Source organism: Capra hircus, chromosome 5 (genome assembly GCF_001704415.2).
Source record: "Capra hircus breed San Clemente chromosome 5, ASM170441v1, whole genome shotgun sequence".
Classification (NCBI taxonomy): Eukaryota; Metazoa; Chordata; class Mammalia; order Artiodactyla; family Bovidae; genus Capra; species Capra hircus.
Window position 1 is genome coordinate 107,715,315 of NC_030812.1, and position 13,526 is coordinate 107,728,840.

Here is a 13,526-nt window from a genome sequence, read left to right on the forward strand (position 1 = left end):
GGTGGAGCTGGCCTGGGGCTGGACGTGTGCTAATGCTGCATCTATGGGGGGCACATCCTTGCACCTCCTTGGGTGTGAGCTGTCGCAGCCACGTCCTCTTTCCGTGCTGAGTCATCACTTGTGTGCAGGTCGAAGGGCCTCCTTCCACCTTGAATGTCTGAAGCGACAGAAGAATCCCGGGGGAGACGTCTCTCAGAAGACAGTCCTGCCTTTGCACCTGGTTCACCATCAGGTAGCCCCACCTGGGGACAGGCCGCTGCCCCTCCCCCGCGGGCTGGGTTTCCTGTGACGAGGAGCAGGCCTCCAGACCCCCAGTTGCCCTTCCTGTCCCACACCACTACTGCGTCCCCTCCCCTGCCCAAATAACCTTCGGGGAAGGGCTCTGCGTACCCGAGGACCGTGTACCCCCAGGCAGGACACCCAAGTGGTCCTGGAGAGACCCTGGGAGATTGGAAGGACCAGCAGCTCTCATCTTCCTCCAGTGGCCAGCTGTTCCCTCCCCAGAACTAACTGTCACTCGTAGCTAGAGCCTGGACATTGAGCAGCACAAAATTAGATCCATGAAATATGGAAATAACCAAAGAATCTCCCAGCAACATGGTCAGGGCAGAGATATGTCAGGAAAGCAGGTCCAGGCAGATTCAATAGTTGAACTGGCTCTTGGGCTGAGTGACCCCAAATGAGGGGGTGAAACCCAAGACCCCAGCTTCAAGCTCCTCTTAGGACCTTTGACCCAATGGAGGTTTCCAACAGCTGAACAGTCCCCGAGGCCAGTCTCTCTCCTCCCAGCAAATCAGGGTCTAAACTGGACTCTCCCCCACCTTCTCACCTCCTTGATTACACTTCCTCATCATGAGCTTTTGCTTTAAATGGCTTTTTTATCCCAAAGGTGTTTGGTGCCCATTAGGGCTTATAGTCAGCACAAGACAGGCAGAGTTGCTCTGCCCGGGTGAGGGCATTTCTGCTCAGGTTTTGCTCAGCCTGAGTGCTGTTGCCAGAGAATGCATGGTCTCCATGGGGCTTTCTGGAATGTCAGCAGCTCTCTGGGGGCCCCAGGGAGGAGAGGCCGGCAGGCTGGGAACACCTCGTGCACTGCTGAGGGATTCCTAGGAGCTGGTCTCTCCTCTGCTGATGGTGCCCAAAGGAAGACCCTCCCTCTCTTTGTTCTGCCTTCGTGATCCCCTCCAACCCATCTTTGGCCCTCGGGCTGGGCCTCCCCTCTAGGCAGGGTCACTCCCCATGGCCTATCACATCAGAGCTGGTGGAGAGAATACACAGCCAGCGGGGGCAGGGCTGGGACTAGAGGGAAGGTGATCGTGAGCCCACTGGGCCTTGGCCTTCTGAGCTCAGGGGAGAAGGATCCCGGCTGACCGATGTCACAGGGTCTGTTAGGGCAGTTGAGACGATCCCTGGGTCTGGGTGCATGACCGCGAGGGTGCAAACACCGGGAGGGGTCAGAGACAGGGACAGGGTGGAGGTCCCCTGACTCAATGCTCTCCCATCCTGTCCACAGGCGCTGGCAGTGGCGGGCCTGAGCCCCCTCCTGCAGAGAAGCCATCCCCCCGGGACCCTCCTCCCACCACGCCTCACACCCCCTGCCACACCTGGCCCAGCCTGGCCTCTGCGGCCTGTGCCCACCCTGCGGCTGGAGGGGGCCGAGTCCAGCGACAAGCTCACCAGCAGCTTCCCATCCATCCACTGCGACCCCCACGTCGGGGAGCCCACGCCCTGCGGGGTCGTCGGCACCCCCCGGAGGGCCCGGCCCGTGTCACTCACTGTGCCCAGCCCGGCAGGGCCCCAGGGCCGGCCGTTCCACGGCAGTGCCAGCAGCCTGGTAGAGGCGGTGAGTGCTTGGGCAGTGCCTGAGGGCTGGGCGGTAGAGGGGTTCAGGCAGGACGGAGGAGAGCCTGGTTCTCCCAAGCACATGGAACATCAAGTCTCTTGGCCAGAAAGACACTCACTTAGGTCTCCAATCCATGTGGGTGCCCAGCAGGCTGAGGAAGAGCGGTCACACCAGCCAGGAGATCAGTGGAGCTCTCCAGGGAGGGGCCGTGAGTGAACTCGGAGCGGGAGGTGGGGACAAGGCAGGTGGGGAGCATAGTGGACAGGAGGGGGTCGCCTAGGCTCAGCTGCTGCATCCCCAAGGCCACCAGGAAGGGGGCAGGTGCTTCAGGACAAACGGGGTGGGTGCCAGGCGTATTCCACACACACACACACTGTCCCCAGATCCTCAACCCCCAAATGCAGCCGGGGCACTGGGCCAGGTGTCACCAGAGAAGCCTGACAGCTGCCTGGAAAGAGTCACGTGGGGTGTCAGGGCACCCCGGGGGGAGGACCAGACCCCTGCTCCCTCCGTGCATGCAGCCCGCCTGCATCTGCTGACAGGGCCCCACCCTGAGAGGCCCCTCCTCGGGCCTGCACGCCCGAGTGTTCTGGGGCACTCCATCACACTCCTTCCTGGCGTGCAGGCACACCCACACCTGTGTGCGCACACACGCATGCACGCATACACACACTCTTCCCCAGGCGACCCCTCGGAAGCCCCTGCGCCAGCCCCATGGGGAAGGGCTGGGCTCACAGCAACGTCCCCGGTCCCTGTCCCCCAGGTCTTGATCTCGGAAGGATTGGGGCAGTTTGCTCAGGACCCCAGGTTCCTCGAGGCCACCACGCAGGAGCTGGCCGACGCCTGCGACATGACCATCGAGGAGATGGAGAGCGCAGCCGACGACATCCTCAGTGGGGGCGCCGGGCAGAGCCCCAATGGCACCCTGCTCCCGTGTGCAAACTGCAGGGACCCGGGGCCGGACCGAGCGGGGGGCGTGGAGGACGCAGCCTGGGCGCCCAGCGCCGAGCCCCGCCAGGGCGCAGAGGAGCCCCGGGACAGCAGGGCCTTCGCCAGCGGCCTGTAGCAGCCGGGCTGGAGACGCCGGCTTTTTATTTGTCTCAATGTTCCTAATGGGTTCGTTTCAGAAGTGCCTCACTGTTCTCGCGGCCTGGAGTTAACCGGAACAGCGTCTTCATTCATTTCGTGGGGACAAGACCAAGTCGGTGGCCAGGAGAGAAGCAGCCGCAGTCCGTGTCCAGCGGGGGCGGTGGGGGCGGGGGCGCGGGCGCCAGGGAGGGGTCCGCCTTGGCTCCCCAGCCCTCACCCAAAGGACCCTATGCTAAACGGGTGTCTTTCAACTTTGCTTGTAAAAAAACTCATTTTGCACATATTCTGTATGAGCCTCACTGTCCCCATAGAGCCAGGGCCCTGTGCGTCCACAGAAGGAAGGAGGACCCGGCCCGCCCCTGGGGAGGAGGAGGCCGGCCACGGCCACCCACGCCCCCTGTGTCTGGACCCTTCCTGCCAGGCCACAGTCGCGGGCCCAGGGGAGCGGGCGTGCCCGCCGGGCCAAGACCAGTGGTGACTGTCCAGCGCGCTTTTGTTTTGGGGTTTGACATTTTTCTTGACAGCATGTTGTAGTTTTCATTTGGGTTTTTTTTTTTTAATATATAATTTTGTTTTCCCAGGGGGAGGGGAGAAAGAAGAGTGTTTACAAAGTTTTGCAGCCACGCACCTTACTGTCTTCACTTTTGCAAATGTAGATTGGATTTGGTTTTGTTGTGTCATTTAGCGGTCGGTTTCTTTTTCTACGGAGGATTCAGCTGAGCCGCCGTAGGAGGGTTTTGTCAGCCATCATGTACACCCAATAATTTGTTATAATTTCCGCAGGTAGTGACAAGATTTTTTTGATTTGGTTTCCTAATTTAAAGGTGTAGGGTCTTGCACAAGCGTGTATAGTGGTGGGTGCCCGGGGTCTCCGAGTGTGCGTGCCATGTGTGCGGCGGGTGGTGTGTGTGTGGTGGGGGCCAGTCTGCAGCCGCCAGGCCTCCCGCAGGTCCCCTTCAGGCTCAGCCATAGGGAGGCCTGAATCTGGGGCCATTTGAAAGCAAAAACAAACCACTGTCTCCGCTTCTGAAACGGGAATCAGTAACTGCATTTTCTGTCCCACAAGATATGCAAAAACAATGCAATAATATTCATTTTACAAATACAATTGTGAGTTGTGTTGGCATTAAAACTGTATTTAAAAAAACCACACAGAAATTTAAGGGAGAAACTCAGAAGGCTTTTCGCTTCGATTTGTTCTATGTGACGTTTCACTGCGTTGATGGTGTTTCTGCTGAAGAGACCGTTATACTTGAATTCAGGTCAGTCTCAGTATTTTACAAATATTTTTTTAAAACTGAATTGCAATTGTGCCAAGCGAATATAATGAATTAAGTTTGTTTTTGAATTCACTTCTTGTATATTTGCTGCATGTAAGTAAATCATTTTGTATTTGGAGTGTGACAAGCCTTACCTTTGAGCTCTTAAGTGCTTTTCTACGTGTGGCTGGGAAGTGGCTCTTCTCGGTTGTGTGTCGAGTGCCGGCACCACCCACGTGGGTCCCACGCAGGCTTGGGCATCGCTGTTTTGCATATCTTGTGTTTGCTTCCGTTTGCCTCCACTTTCCCCAGGCTGGGTGTAGGTGTATCCGTATCTTGCTTTGAGAGACCAGGACTTGTCTACTCCACCCTCACTCTGTCCGCTCTGCCCCGGTTCTTGGATTTGGGATTTCTCTGGGACAGCCTTGCACCATGAGGGGTTGTGTGGTGCCCTGACCACCCTCTTCCATCACAGGCAGGCATAGGGCCTCCTCCCCGAGGAGAGGTGGCTCACCTCACTGTTAGGCATCCCCCAGCACAAGCATTCCTTAAGAATGTTTCCACTGACCAGGAGGGTGGAGGAGAGGGCGTCCTCAGCTGGACAGCAGAGGCTGGAGCCAGGCAGCAGGTGACAGCTCGTCCGTCCAAAGTCAAGTGCATCCGGCTCCCTTCTCCACCTTCAGGGTCTCCTCCAGGGTCTGCCGTCATGGTGTGGCAGCCATGGTAAGGGACCGGGATTGGGGATGGCGCGTGGGGAGCTGGCAGTGAGGGCGGGACTGGAGGCACTGGGGGGGGGGGCATCTCTGTTGGGTGCTGAATCCTCAAGCAGATTCCAGCAGTGAGCGTTGAAACGTGACCAGTTTGGGAAAACAGGACCAAGCACTCATCTAGGCCCTCCCCGTCGAGTCGCCTCCAGTGCCTGGCTCGCCCAGCCCCTCTCGGCACTGACTCGTGTGAGCAGCCCCTTCCTCTGTAAAGATGTGCTTTGCTGTGATGGGCTGATCTTCCTGTGATGGGCTGATGCTCAGCCCCCGGTGAATGGAGGCTGGGGACAGCAGGCTGCGTCCTGCTCCCCCAGGCCCAGCCCTTCCCATCTCAGGCTCCTTCTTGGTGCCACCGTGGTCTTCTAGACATTTCGTTCAAGTCCCTTGTCCCCTTCCCCTGTGTCTGCCTCGGCCACTAGGATTTCAGCTAGAGTGGAGGACAGAGCCTTTTGGCCCTGGTGCCTGGTCCCCGCTGTGTGTTTGGCCCCTGGTGAGACACGGGCTCTCAGCGGGCCTCCGCCGTGCACCTGCGCACACGTGGCCTCCTCGGACTGCTTTCGTTTCTGCTTTGCACTTTCCACCTGTGTCACCAAGTCTCACCAGCCAGCTTGTGCTGGGCTCTGCCAAGGGCTCCCTCACCCCATCTCGCACCGCAGGCCTCCTCACTGCCTGCTCGTCTGTCGGGAAGACCTGTCCAGGGAAGGGTCTCCCTGGGCCTTAGCGCAGGCCCGGCTAGCACGGGACGGACATGTGACACCTGTCCTCCTGAGCCTCGTCAGCAGCGTGGTCCCCATCTGTGCATCTGACATAGAACCTTCTCAAAAGCAGAGCCGTCGAGTCTTCTGAGACCCTTGGGTGGCTGGAGAGAAGCCGCAGTGGCCAAGGACCCTACACGCCTGAAGAGTCTGGGTCCAGGGTTCGTGAACCCAGCTTGTGTTTGTCCGCTGACAGGCAGCCTCTTGTTTCCACCCTGATCTTACAGTTAGTCAGGAGCTTGTCTCCTTCCTGCACCCACCTAGAAAGTTCTTTTTGGTCTTGGGGAAGAAAGGATGATTTTATCCCCCCAGATTTCAGCTCGATTCATGCGTTTTTCTCTGCTTCATTCAGAATCTCTTTGTTCCAGCCGCTTCCTTCATCTTCTCAGTCTGGCTGGACCCCAGAGTCTTGTGCAGCCCATCTTTATCCTTCTCTGCGCTCTGGCTTCCGAGCTCTGGGGGTCGTCAGGAGCTGCCCATCACGTCCTCCCCACCGTCCTCCCCTCAGACCATCTCCCCAGTGGTCAGCTAAGGGCACCTCGCCTTCCAAGGCCAATGAAGCATCTTCCTGAGGAAAAGGAGCCCCTGGAAGGAAGAGCTTGGGGTCATGGAGGGGGTGAGGCTGTTTTCCAGGGGGTGGGTGATAGCACGTGCCCCCACCCCAACGGCCAGGAAACAGAAGGGAGTTAGAGCAGCACAGGGAGGAGGTAGTGGGAGGGGGATCAGTGCTGGCAGCCTCGTCACACCTCATCACAGATGTGGCTAAGGACGGTGGTGGCGTCTCCCCGCTCCCCCCCATCGAGGAATCTGCAGGGACAGGCATGTCATGTCTGAGAGGCAGAAACGGCCAGGGAAGGGCGACCTGGTGTCCACCCTCCAGGCACCCTGTCAGTCCAGCCAGAGCCCAGGCCAGGCTCTGGTCTGCGGCGAGCACTAGCACAGATCCGAAGGGAAATGGGGACACAGGGCCTGTTTGACCCCCGTGTCTGCGGCTTCTTTTCATGGAAACGTCTGTGGTGACTACCTGGTAAAGGGGCCGAGACCCCAAGATCTGCTTCAGAAGAAGAAAAAATAAAATTCCGCTCCAGCTTATTTTCCAGCTGAACCACCCTCTCCGGACGTGTGTGGTGTCTGCACCCCCCCGACCCCTCCTCTGCGGACACCCCTCCCACACATGGGCTGTGGGCCCTGAAGGCAGGCAGGGGGTGCGGGGAGGGATGACCTGAGGTCACCCCAGGAAGCCAGTGTCCAGCTTTCCCAGCTGCTGTACCGTCAGGGGGACCTCCCTCCCTCTCCCAGTGCCCCCCCACCCCCACCCCCACCCCCGTGTTCCCCCCTCCCGCGGTTGGGAGGGGGACCCCCCCGCGAGCCAATTCTGACGTCGTTTCATTGTGTCTTTATTTATTTATTTATTTTTGTGTCAAAACAACAAAGCGCTGCCTTGTGGGGCCAGAGGGCAAACTATCAGGTAAATGGGTTTTGCCAGGCTTCCTGTTGTCGGGGAGATGCTTGAGGCACACCCGTGCACACATCTACACACACTCATGTACACATGCACTCAACTGCACATGCGTTCACATGCACACACCTGACGGGCAGGGGCTGGCCCTCCCAGGCTGATCCTCCTCATAGAAGGCTGAGCACCCGCTGCAGAGAGAAGCAGAGGTTCCCCCACCCCGGGCAAAAGGTGCCCATTGGAGTGACTATAAACTAAATGTCGTTGCCCTTCATCAAGAACATCCCACCACTCCTATAACCGAAGTTTTCCTGCCGTGAACTCAGGAGACTTGGTCCACAGCAGGCCAAGGGGTGGGTGGGGGTGCCCGGGGGCCGCCTGGAATGTCAGCAGAGGGTGGGCAGTTGCCCCGGGACCTTCGGGAGGTACTGTGAGGCTGAGGTGGGCCAATGGCTGGAGCCTCAGGGCAGAGCCCGAGGCGAGATTGTCCCCGGAGTCTCCCTTTCTGCAGAGAATCAGGGACACCCAGGCCCTGGCTCGGTTCACCAGGTGACTGAGGAGAATTCAGCCGAGCCCGCGGCCTCCTGCAGGTCGCGGGCAGCCCTTTGTGGGGCGTTCAGGTCCCTATTTCAGAACAAGTGGCCTAAGTGGGATTCGGCTCTCAGAAAGGCAGAGGGACGCTGAGCCCACGTGAATTAACAAGTTTGCCACCTGGGATCACTGTGCGTGAGAGAGTTTCCTCCAAGGTCACATCAGAGCAGCTGTGGGGCAGAGGCTATCTGTGTTGGGGGGTCATGTCTGCAGGTCATGTCTGGGCACAGTGGTGCCCGCTCACCATGCGGCCCTGAGGCTCCCACGCCGCTGTCCTCGGTGCTGCTGGGTCTGTGGGCTGGGATGAGGGAGACGGGGTCTGGCCTCTGTCACCCACTCCCAGCCCCTGCGGGTCCTGATTCCAGGAGCGGGGCCAGCCGGGGGAGGCTCCTGTGCTAGATGGGTCCCAGCAGGCAAGCTCCCCGCCCAACACCTCCAGCGTGGAGAAGCCACGCCAAGGCTTGAAAGGGACAGCACCTGGGACTCGAGGGAGATGGCTTGTAAACAAACAGCCCAGTGCCACGATCTCCCTCACGAGGCGGCCCTGAGCCCCAGACGTGAGGCCCTGGGGGGCCTGCCTGTATCGAGTGCATCCCCCCACCCTCAGAATCCGGCCTTGACCTCCCACCCGATGACCTGCTTCCTGCCCTTCCCCCTGCGCACCCTGTTATTCCAGAGCCCTGTGCAAGGAAGCTCTGCTCCGAGGCTGAGATGTCCAAGGTGAGCAGGTTTGGACCAGTCTGTGATGTGGCAGCGAGAACCACCCGTGGAAAACACATCCACTGAGAGAGAGGGTGGCAGGCTCCCGCTGGTGAAGCGCCAGACACTACTTTCCTGTTTTATTTGGATGCCCCTCGAGCTGCCCAGCCAAGGTCCTCCATGCGGGAGGGTCCAGACGCAGCCCCTCTGCTCCTCGTCCCGGCTCGGAGTCCCCCCAGCGCCCCCACCCACAGAATCACACTGGTTCTCAGGCAGTTGGCGCCCCCACGCCCCTACACCTCCCTGCGGGCCCTCGCGTGTTGTAAATACTGTTATACAGTTTGTAACCATCGTCACCTGAGTCGGCGGCCTCGCCCGTGTCCCTTCTCACCTCGAGAAAGGCCAGGGCGTCGAGAAGAGTTTCAGGGCCATCTCTGTGAGACGCTGTGTATATTCCTGTAAGATTGCATTTTTATCTAAGGAATGATGTTATTTAAAAAACAAAACAAAACAAAAAAAAAAAAACAAGAATTGCGAATAAATTTCTTAACAACGTCCTCGTTGGCTTGGTCGTCTTGCCCTTCTCACCTTGACTGTTTCCTGGACTTGCAGAACCATACTTAACCCTCCACTGACATCTGATCCCCAAAAGGGAAACTCGGGGACTCTGACCCCGGGCATGGTCTCCAACCTCATTGCAGTAACTCATTGCATCCCCCACATCTTTCTTTCAGTTAATGGTCAAATGTTGAAAGGGGACAGAAGAGGAGAAATTAAATGGATGACCCACAAAATCCAGTTGCTTCTCCTCTACCCACCATCATCTAGAAAAAGGCACAGAACTGGTTTTGAATGAAGCAAGGACGGAGCGGGGAGGGAAGGGAACAAGGGGTGGGGAGGGGAGGAGATCATGTATGTCAACGTACTCTGGGTTCTCCCCAGCGGTCCAGCAGTTAGGACTCCCAGCTCTCACTATGGACAATGCGGGTTCACTTCCTGTCAGGAAACTAAGGCCCCACAAGCTGCAGGGCAGGCCCCAAAAACCTTTATTTTAAATTACTTTGAAAGCTATAGGCATGCAAAGTGAAAGTGAAAGTCGCACTGTTGTGTCCGACTCTTTGTGACTCCATGGACTGCAGTCCATGGAATTCTCCAGGCCAGAATCCTGGAGTAGATAGCCTTTCCCTACTCCAGGGGATCTTCCCAACCCAGGGATCGAACCCAGGTCTCTCGAACTGCAGGTAGATTCTTTACCAGCAGGGCCACAAGGGAAGCCCAAGAATACTGGAGTGGGTAGCCCATCCCTTCTCCAGGGGTTCTTCCTGAGCCAGACCCAGGAATCAAGCTGGGATCTCCTGCATTGCAGGCAGACTCTTGACCAATTGAGCTATGAGGAAAGCCCTATAAACATGCAAGCTTCTTTTCTATTATTAAACTGATTCAGACCAACCCTCATAATTCCCTGTGTAAAACTAACCAGTCCCAGAAACAACATCTTAGTTGGAAAAATTTGCAGATCATCCTCATGGACAATCGAGTCCATTCCAGGAATTACAGTCATCACCGCCCTCCCCGCTCCTCTGCTGGAGCCCCCACCCCCAACTCCCACCCCGTACCCTGAGCCCTGGAGTCCAGGCTCCAGGGAGGAGAAGGACTCGAGCAGACACTGCTTGTCCAGCTCCTGGAGGAGGAGGTGAGTGGGCACCCCCCAGGAGCTGCCCCTCCAGTCACGGTCAGCAACAAGGTGTTACCAGCAATGACAAAGTGCCTGCCAAAGCTTGTAAATGATGCTTCCGATCAGCTGAGACAGACTGGAGACTTGCCCTGTGATGGATCTGTTCTGCTTGGCTTATGAATGCCCCCTTGAGTGGAGTAAGGGAGCCAGGCCCCACCCTGGGCGTGGTCAGCCTGTGAGAGGCCCTCATGGGTGGACGGCCTCCCCACTGCTCTGCTCTCCAGGGTCAGAGTGCAGGTCTGGCTGGGCTCCGGCCTCCCCCTCATCAGGCCTACTTCTGCCCACTTCTCCCTTTCTCCCCACGAGGCAGATGTGGTTATTGATCTGATTGCCCAAAGAACTAGGTATGAGTTGGGCCTTGTTTATTGGAAGGACTGATGTTGAAGCTGTAACTCCAATACTTCGGCCACCGATACGAAGAGCTGACTCATTTGAAAAGACCCTGATGCTGGGAAAGATTGAAGGCAGGAGGAGAAGGGGACAACAGAGGATGAGATGGTTGGATGGCATCACCAGCTCAATGGACATGAGTTTGGGTAAAGTCCAGGAGTTAGTGATGGACAGGGAGGCCTGGCGTGCTGTGGTTTATGGGGTCGCAAAGAGTCGGACACGACTAAGTGACTGAACTGACCTGGGCCCGTGAGGGGACAGGGACACCTGACACTCCCCTGCACTTGCTGCTTCCTGCTTCCACGTCACTAACAGAACTAAGCCCTCATTCCGTGCACCTCCATCTCTCTCCCCATCTCCACGCAGCTTGCCAGGTAGCTGGCCTTCATGGACTCTCAAGCCCCTACAACCCTCTCCTCTAATGTTGCCTTTTTAAAACCCTTCCCTGAAAGCAAAGGGGAGGCCAAGTCTTCTGAGCCTGAGTGGCCCGTTCTCCCCACCTGTCCCCACATTGCACACCTTGCATTAAACACTGTTCTTTCACCACAACCCATGAGAGCCTGGAAGACTAGCTTTACTGCGCCCGGGCAGGTAGACCCAAGTCTGGTTCAGGAACAAACGAAACCAGATCCACAGATACAGAAAACAAATCAGTGGTTACCAGGGGAAAGGAAGGAGGAGAGGGGCAAGGTAGGTGCCGGCAGGGAAGAGGAATAAACTACTATGTATAAAGTAGATCAGCTACAAGGGTATTGTACGCACAGGGAATTAGTCATTTCGTTGTAATAACTTTAAACTGAGTGTAATCTATTAACGTATTGAATCACTATGTTGTACACCTGCAACTGATACAATATTGTAAATCAACTACATCTCAGTTTAAAAAAAACACACATCTGATTATTTATACGTAATCCTTGTGCACACAGAGCTGTAGCTCTGTGGCCTGGGGTAAATCACATCATCTCTGCAGGCTTGTTTGCAAGTCTATAAAATCCACGTCACCACCCCACAGGTGGAGACGGCAGTGGAACCTGGCCAGGCCGGGCCTTGTGTCTGCACTGAGCAAACAGGGTTTCCCCCTCCCTTCTCACCCGGGTCTCAGGCTCCACAGGCTCATCTGTCAACCTGCTCTGTGCAAACCCAGAAATGAGCTCCAAGGAACTGAATGAGCACCTGGGTCTGAGAGGACAGAATACAGGTTCGGGGGGGGGGGGCGGGCAGTGCTGAGCTCCTCTTGGCCTCGCCCTGAGGGTCACTCTGCCCCCTCCAGCCAGCACCCCACGACTTGCTTTCCGAGGGACCCCAACTCCCCAGCAACCATTTCCCCCTTGGGGCCTGACTTCTGTCCCCCGACCCCAGCGGGGCTGCGCCTTCACAGCTCAGCGGAAGCCTCACAAGGCCTCCGCCCTGGGTCTTTCTGAGTCTAGAGCCTCGGGCAGGGGTGGGCCTGGGGGCCTGACAAGGGTTGATGAAACTAAAAGCCTTGTGTCTCTGCTGGTCACCAGGTGATTGGACTCGGCAGGGACTGTAGGGAGACGAACCGCGGTGGTGGTTTCACAGCCTGGACCCTTTAAACAGGTACATCGTGCACAGTATGTCGATAGATCCCTACAAAGCTGTCCAAAGGAAATCAAGTAATAGGGCAGCTGACCTCGTAGCCTCCTGGTGTGATGTCCTGTGAAATACACCGCGTCACCGGGAAGGTGCTCTTGCCGAAACGTCTCACCTGAATCAAACTGAGCCTTCAGACCTCACTCCCTGTCTACAGGAAGTGCAGGGAATAAAAAAAGTCACGCAGAGACACCACCAAGAAACTGCCAGATGACTAGAAAGTGTGGAATATTCAATATTATTTTAAAAATAAAACCAGCTAGGGAAATGTTCTCAATCGAAAGAGGTAACATCACCTCATGCGTTGTGAAACTTCAGTGAGCCCTGGTTTGAGAAAAGCAACTGTGAAAACACTTGGGGCGTGATTTGGAGAATTTGAACAGGAACTGAACATTAGGGGGTTCTTGTCATTTTCTTCTGTGTAATAAAGGCATTATGAAAAAATAAATTAACAAAGGCATAATGTTTAGGTAAGCCATCCCTCTGCTTAGAAGATGCTTGTTGAAATATCTGGGGGCAAACATCATATCTGCAATTTTTCAGTGTTTCCAAGACACACAGCCACGTGCTCTGACACCAGAAATGCAAGCATGACAAGGGGTTAGCAAAGACGGAACTTTATTCTTTTCCAAAATGGCTTTGGAGAGTCTCGGTCCTTTGAGTTTCCACCCAAAGTTTAGAATCGGCTTGTCAATTTCCATGAAAAGAGCCGGTAGGATTTTTTTTAAGGTTATTATTTATGTACTTATCTGCCCATGCGACATGCAGGATGTTAGTTTCAGGGATCGAACCCACTCCCTCTGCAGGGGAAGCACCTTACTGGACCACCAGGGAAGTCCTCAGCCCAGTAAGATTTTGATTGAGAAGTACTCTGCCCTTGAATTAACACTCTGCTGCCCTCTCGTTGAGCACACTGCCCTCCAGCACATTGCTATCACTTCCGCAGAGTTCTACACCCTCATGACCCCTCAGCTTCATGGGAATCCCTTGTGATTCTTTGATTCATCTTACCCAACATGACTTCTGTTCCACCATCTACATCCCTCTCCTCTCTTCCTTCAGATTTCAAGGTTCCCTTTTAAAGCCATAAATTTAATCATTACTCCTGGAGGTGGGGAGTCCCTGCATGGGGAACCCCAATCCAAGAGGACAGAACATTTAATTCCTTTCCCAAGCTCACCACATGCCTGGTTAATTCCTTTCCCGAGCTCACCACCCCTGCTCCCTGGGCTCTACCCTGACTCTCTCTCACCTCAGACAGGGATGGACTCTCTGAGAGCCTCCGTTTACTTAACATTAAGTAGAAAGATTAGACTAAATCTGTGCTGTGG

General features: G+C 56.1%; 1 protein-coding gene across 11 annotated transcripts in view; it reads left to right on the plus strand.

Annotated features, from left to right (window-relative positions):
- Positions 1–4,330, plus strand: part of CACNA1C (calcium voltage-gated channel subunit alpha1 C) — a 391,277-nt gene extending 386,947 nt beyond the window's left edge. For all 11 annotated transcript variants that reach the window (XM_018048697.1, XM_018048696.1, XM_018048698.1 and 8 more), the window contains 3 exons: positions 129–232; positions 1,514–1,843; positions 2,607–4,330. In XM_018048697.1, the coding sequence (XP_017904186.1) occupies positions 129–232; positions 1,514–1,843; positions 2,607–2,909 (737 nt within the window). In that variant the 3' untranslated portion in view covers positions 2,910–4,330. The remainder of the gene's footprint in view (positions 1–128; positions 233–1,513; positions 1,844–2,606) is intronic.